The 6,059-nt window shown below is 42.1% G+C and overlaps 1 protein-coding gene across 1 annotated transcript; it reads right to left on the bottom strand.

Annotated features, from left to right (window-relative positions):
• Positions 1–1,066: 1,066 nt before the first annotated feature.
• Positions 1,067–3,023, bottom strand: LOC142953033 (calcium load-activated calcium channel-like). Its single transcript, XM_076095101.1, has 2 exons — positions 2,982–3,023; positions 1,067–1,760 (listed from the first exon to the last, which is right to left on the bottom strand). The coding sequence occupies exons 1-2, from the start codon at positions 3,021–3,023 to the stop codon at positions 1,179–1,181; spliced, it is 624 nt and encodes a 207-aa protein (XP_075951216.1). The 3' UTR covers positions 1,067–1,178.
• Between the last annotated feature and the right edge of the window lie 3,036 nt (positions 3,024–6,059).

The raw sequence follows: 6,059 nt of genomic DNA, 5'->3' as shown, positions 1-6,059 counted from the left end.
ACACTCCAGATTAGTGGGAGGCGGTAATGCACCCGAAAGCTGTTTGCCAACCGCCATAAAAAGCAAAAGAAAGAAGAAGAAGAAGCAGGCGGCTGAAAACGGTCCGACTTGAACGCAGTTTTTTGTCAACGCCCCTTTCTACGTCCGCCTGCTCTCGTCTGCTTTCCAGGCAGATGTTTCAGGCCGATGTTTCAGGCCATGGTAGCCTTGGGGGTCCTGCCATTGCTGGATAGGGACCCTGCAAGTGCAATTCCAGATGCCATCCTCATCTCTCACCTTGGTAGCCTGGCCTTTCACAGTGCAGTATCTACCCAGCCACAAATAAATGTCATCCGCATTCACTGTCTCATTGAACACTCTGACAATGATCGTTTTTAAGGCATTATCAGTCAGTTTCTCAACATTAAAGGCAGAAAACTGGGGTTTTGTATTTTCAAAGTGTGTCCAAAAGTCCCTCAGTACTTATAGCAGAACAAAAGCCTACGTCAAATCCAGTGGCGGAAAGTTTTCTAGGTAGGGCCATCCTATACAATTTTTTTTTTTAAGAGTTATCATAAAACGTTATTAATAAGTAAGAAACAAGGATACAGACAATGACATACAATAATACTGACAAACAGATCTGATGTTACTGTGCCAATTAATCATTGACATCTCAAAACAATGTATGGCCTGTGCTGAACACAAGGTATCATCTGTATCCTTCAGCAATCAACTTAATCACGGACTCATTTTCTTCTTTTAATTTCTAAGCGAGACGATCTTAAAGTTAAATAAACAAAACATGAATGAGAAATCCGACCGAAGTTAGTGACGCCGCGGCAGATAGCGCCTTTGCTCCATCCAGCACCGCAGAATCTGATGTTACTGTGCCAATTAATCATTGACATCTCAAAACAATGTATGGCCTGTGCTGAACACAAGGTATCATCTGTATCCTTTAGCAATCAACTTAATCACGGACTCATTTTCTTCTTTTAATTTCTAAGCGAGACGATCTTAAAGTTAAATAAACAAAACATGAATGACAAATCCAACCGAAGTTAGTGACGCCGCGGCAGATAGCGCCTTTGCTCCATCCAGCACCGCAGAATCCGTTTCGTCTGTGCTCTGGGGACGGAGCCACGGCTGCACACAGTCGCAGTGCGGGAACGGAGGCCGTTGAACCCGCCTGGCGATCAGGAAAACTTGGCTGCTTGGGGAGGAGGTCCCAGGAAGCCTCCAGCCTGTTTGGTTGCAGCTCTGGAGGGCGCGAGACCGAGCATCTTCTGAATGTTCTGTCTGATGGACATGGTGCACAGGATGTAGAGGAAGATGAAGGAGCAGTCTGTGTAATCCTCGCCCAGCAGGTTGCAATGCGACAGTCCCTGGATGTACGAGAGCGGCATGAACGGCAACTTGGCCACTACTCTTCCGTCGAAGATGGAGTTGAACATGCCCATCAAAGCTGTGAAGCAGAAGCCGATGGCGAACATGGACATAGACAATTCTCTGTTGTTCTTCAGTTTCTCTTCTTGTCTTTCAATTTTCTTCTTCAGTTGACGTCCTGCAGATTCTGTGATGGTTTCCTTTTTCTTCTCAAGTTTTTTGCTCTGTTTTTCCACTTCAGCCTTTAGCCTCTTGTACTTTTTTTCAGTGCGATACAATAACACCCAGGTAATTCCTTCGGCCAACAGCGCTGTGCAAACAGAGATGAACACGATGAGGACTATCCTCATCGTGTTTATCGTGTACTTAGTTTTACTGATATGAATGATGAGCTGTATAAGGTATTATCCTTTAAGATTTTAGTTTGTCCTTTATTTAGTTCCTGTCTTGATTGAAAGGGATCCAAACCAGCAGTTGGACCATCAGTGAGAACAATAATGAGCAATATCCTTCTACATCCTAATGGAAGGAAGTCAGACAGTTGTACACGTTTCTTCCCCTTTCTTCTTTAGACTTCCTTAGACTATAAGCTACAAACACTTCGGCCACTTAAGTAAACTGTACATCTTTCAATTTATTTTACAATATAGACCAATATACAGAGGGTGGACTATGATATTCTTCATTTCAAGTTCAAGTGATGGCGATGAACCCTTCAGTTAACCCTTGTGACCTGTATGGTAGAGTCTGCATTTGTTATGTCTCTACACTCATCTTTTCAAGTTTTACACACAAAAGAAAACTACAAAAAACACATGCATTACCATTAAACAACTTATATAGATTAGAATATATCCAACCTAAGTGGAAGATGACATCTGAACAGATTTAGCACATGGTTACATGAGGTACTGTGTCCGGATCTTAATGAAGCTTTTAGTACTTTAGTTCAAGATGGAAGAGACCATCACACTAAGGCCTTTATGCTTGATCCACTGTTCGTTCCAGTATTATCCGAAATGCCAGAGGCCGTACAAACAAAAGCATTTAAAAAACCAATTTACCGTTGTAAGATCCTCAGACGTGTTCGTAGTGCTTTTATCAGTGAACTATTTCAGTCATGCTGGGTGCCAAGTTCCAAGAATCCAGAGGTTCACGACCAATCGACGCAACCACTTGCGGACTGTTTGCGAACGACGCACAAGCCACGGTGACTCGTGGTCGCTTCACTATGGCGAATATAAGCCAAGCTTAAGGTTCCACCTCTCAACTATTATCCGATGATTTCACGGGGTCTATTTACGGCCGTTCTTATCATCCAACAATCATCGTAGCTAATAATATTTTAACAACCTCACCTGTTTGGTCTTTCTCTGCTGTCGTTGCAGTCTCTCGCCCCACCCCACTGTCCCTTTAAGTCAGTAAGTCATCAGGGTCAGCGCCAAAAAAACTATCAAATATATTAAGCTGAATAAACTGTAGACTACATTTAGAAACAATATGGTCACTATTAGCCCCCAGCAAACTGGAAAACACAACTGCACGCATAATGAGTCAATTACACGATCTTAGTGTGTTGTTTTTATTTGTAAAACACTAAGCATGGAGCTCACAGGGGTTTTCTCCTTCCTGTTGTGGGTGGACAACCAGAGCATCAGCTCCACACAGATCTGGAGACGCTCACTTCATTAACAGCCTATAGCAGGGGTCGGCAACCTTTACTATCCAAAGAGCCATTTTGCCCTATTTTCCACCAAATAAAATTTGTCTGGAGCCGCAAAATTATTTATTTGATATCACAGCTTATAATGTTTTGTATATAGTTATATTATATATACAAAAACTATAGTTTGTTGTATTTATGAAAATATAGAACAAGAATAAAGACAATTCTTGACATTTTATTGCAATTTTACCTGTTATAACAATATCAAACATATCAATCTTATGAAGAGGAGAGTTTGCTGCAGCAGCTGAGAAATCGCTTTTTTTCGGTCATCTCCAGCGTGACACTTTTCAGCATATGCTGTGTGCTTGTTGTGGAAGCATACAGTAAGCCAGCATCGTTGGCAGTGAAAGCAAATGAATACGTCCACGCAGAGTTAAACTCTGTATTTTCCTCTGTGACTTTTCATTTTTTGGATTTATCCATTGATAGTTTACAGAGGGCGGGGGTCTGAAAATCATGATTAGCCACCTGCAGGGAAAGGCGCTTGACAGGGGTAGAGGATTTAACTGCCTGTGGGAATAATTAATTAACATATAAGATTCTGGTCATTCTTGCTTATAAATTCTATTCTCTCTGAACACGTTTCTCTTTTTGGAGAACGTTATGTGAGATTAGCTCAATTTCCCTGCTCTTCTTTCTATTTCCTCGTCTCAGCCCCGTGTGTCACGTGTGTGTAAACCTCGCTCGAGTCAGGAAACTTGTCAGAATACCCATATTTGATTGGCTGAGCTGCATCACCTGATGTGATTTACAATGCATTGGTCTGTGTGTTTCCTGCACCGCCAAACAAGTCCCGTAACAGCTGAATAAGAGGCGCCTGTTAGAGTTTAGACTCGGTGCCTAATATGTATAATTCCGAATTATCTATCGGTTTTAGGTCCTGGGCCCAGATCCGGTACGCCAGTTGGGGACCTCTTATATAGACTCAGGGAGCCGCAACAGAGAGGCTCGCGAGCCGCATGCGGGCTCGCAGGTTGCCGACCCCTGGCCTATAGGAATGCCCCGAGCAGATGCAAAGCAAAACAGAAAAGCGTGTCAGAGATTTGGTTGTGGGCTCCATGTCAATGTCTCCAGTGGCTATACTGAGAAAGATTTTGTCACTTGGGTCAAACATTTGAGTCTCTTGGCTTCTGAGAAGAAAAGATGGCCTTCTAGTCTGAGATTGTGCATGTAGAGGTGAAAGGAACCTGACTCTTTCTGTGTCAGAGGTAAAAACTCTCAGCTGCAAAGGCTCATTAAGACAAAGAGTACTATAAAACCTGCAGGAGAGCACCACAGTATCAGTGTGTGTGTTTGTAAATGCAATGTGGCAAATAGGCATGTCGCAGGATGCTCCAGCGGCGTAAGCATGAGAGAACCCACAACCCAAAGATGAGCTCTTCAGAGTTTCCAGCACGTCATGTTTATGCCTTTCCCTGGTCAAGGAAGATATGTTCGTGGTTACTTTAAAACCTTTTAGTGACGACAGCCCCCTAGCCCTATTTTTAGGCCTCTGCTCAAAAATTGCATACCCATACTAAAAAGACTAATTCTATAAATACAAGGTCTATTTTAATAATTTTGATGGTATAATACAGGTAAAACTTGTGAGAGACTTGTTCAGATGTGTAAAGATGTGTATATGTTACTGGTTAATGGTGAATGAAGATGACACACAGCTAAAATTGAAAAGTTTCAGGTTCGCCTGAAAAAAAAGCACTTTTATTGAAAAAACATATTTGAAATAATGCAGATTGAAGCCTAAAAATACTCCACAGTCATAGCACAACATGTTTGTGGTCTCTCCAAGCAAATTTTACTTAGATTGAGTGAAGCACGTCAGCATAATAGGAGGTCTGAGTACAGAGTTTCAAGCCGAATTCCCATTTTTGGAACCAGCTTTTGTGCTGCTCTATTCTAATTTTATATACTATATAACTATATATTAACTATATATTCACTTGCTTTATCACTAAGAGTGTTCAATACATCATAATAAAGCAGTTTGGCATCATTTTCAGCCATGTTCAGCCATTTTCAGCTGTCATATCTCTCATCCATAAAAAAATCTCCTCTCAGTCTGTGGCTCTTTAAGCCTTGGTAAGGCCTGTGATTGGCGGATTTCATCATGTGACACCTTGTTGAATGCGGAAAAGAGTAACGAAAGCAGTCCGCAGTTTATTTCGAAGATTGACAGCCTTTTAGCAACTCAAAATCTCGATATAGTTCGCACAACCCCCATGCGTGAAATCCATTGGTCCAGCAGGAACATGCTGGCCATTTCCACAGAGAAGGTCGCAGCACATTCATTTCACTGCATAGAGAGAGCGGAGGAGACGGACTATAGCGCTGCATCAAATTTCAATGGATTAGCTGCGTTTTTTCGGCATGAAAATCAGCAAAAGGTACGCTGCGTTTCAATTTTTTTTGTCGGGGAGCTGTGTGTTGTTTGTTGCTTTGGTTATGTAACTTTTGAATGGTTTGGCGGAGGTGAATCTGGACAGCGTGACTCGACTCGCCGTCGTTTCCTACGCCTGTTTCATGTATTCATCCGCCATCACAGCTGCCGGCTTTGTGATGAAAAATGAAAACGGAGTGGAGTTTTGGCGAAAAATTTGATTTTCTGATAAATCTTCTAGATATCTTCGAGATATAATATTAGATCATGGATAATTGTGTTTGCAGTGTGTAAAATGGCTGGTATGATGATTTTGCCCAGACTTTTTTTGTCAATTCGGTATTTAATATGTCTGGAGCATTTTTGATATTTCTTGATGAAAAGTCCATTCGGAACCACGGTACCACGCTAAACGGTCTCACTCGGCACCCAAATGGGGGTCGCTCGTCACCAGAAGGTTTTAACAGAGGAGTCAATTAAAAAAGTTTTGTTTTGGAGCTACCACTGAACATTACAGCTGGGATTCCCTGGGAAATACATCGCCTGTGTCCCCCTGAAATTGGTTGCACTGGGGAGAAAACATCA

Source organism: Anarhichas minor, unplaced genomic scaffold (assembly GCF_050575085.1).
Source record: "Anarhichas minor isolate MPS153535 unplaced genomic scaffold, ASM5057508v1 ptg000018l, whole genome shotgun sequence".
NCBI classification, from domain to species: Eukaryota; Metazoa; Chordata; class Actinopteri; order Perciformes; family Anarhichadidae; genus Anarhichas; species Anarhichas minor.
Note: the sequence above shows the minus strand (reverse complement) of the source record. Positions and strands in the feature narration are given on the sequence as shown.

What these genes read in the sequence shown, in the direction of transcription:
- LOC142953033 (XM_076095101.1), bottom strand. Translation starts at nt 3,023, where the DNA reads ATGCTCTGGTTGTCCACCCACAACAGGAAGGAGAAAACCCCT. An exon ending in ACAGGAAGGAGAAAACCCCT is followed by an intron (nt 1,761 to 2,981) that starts GTGAGCTCCATG and finishes TACCTTATACAG; the next exon opens with CTCATCATTCATATCAGTAA.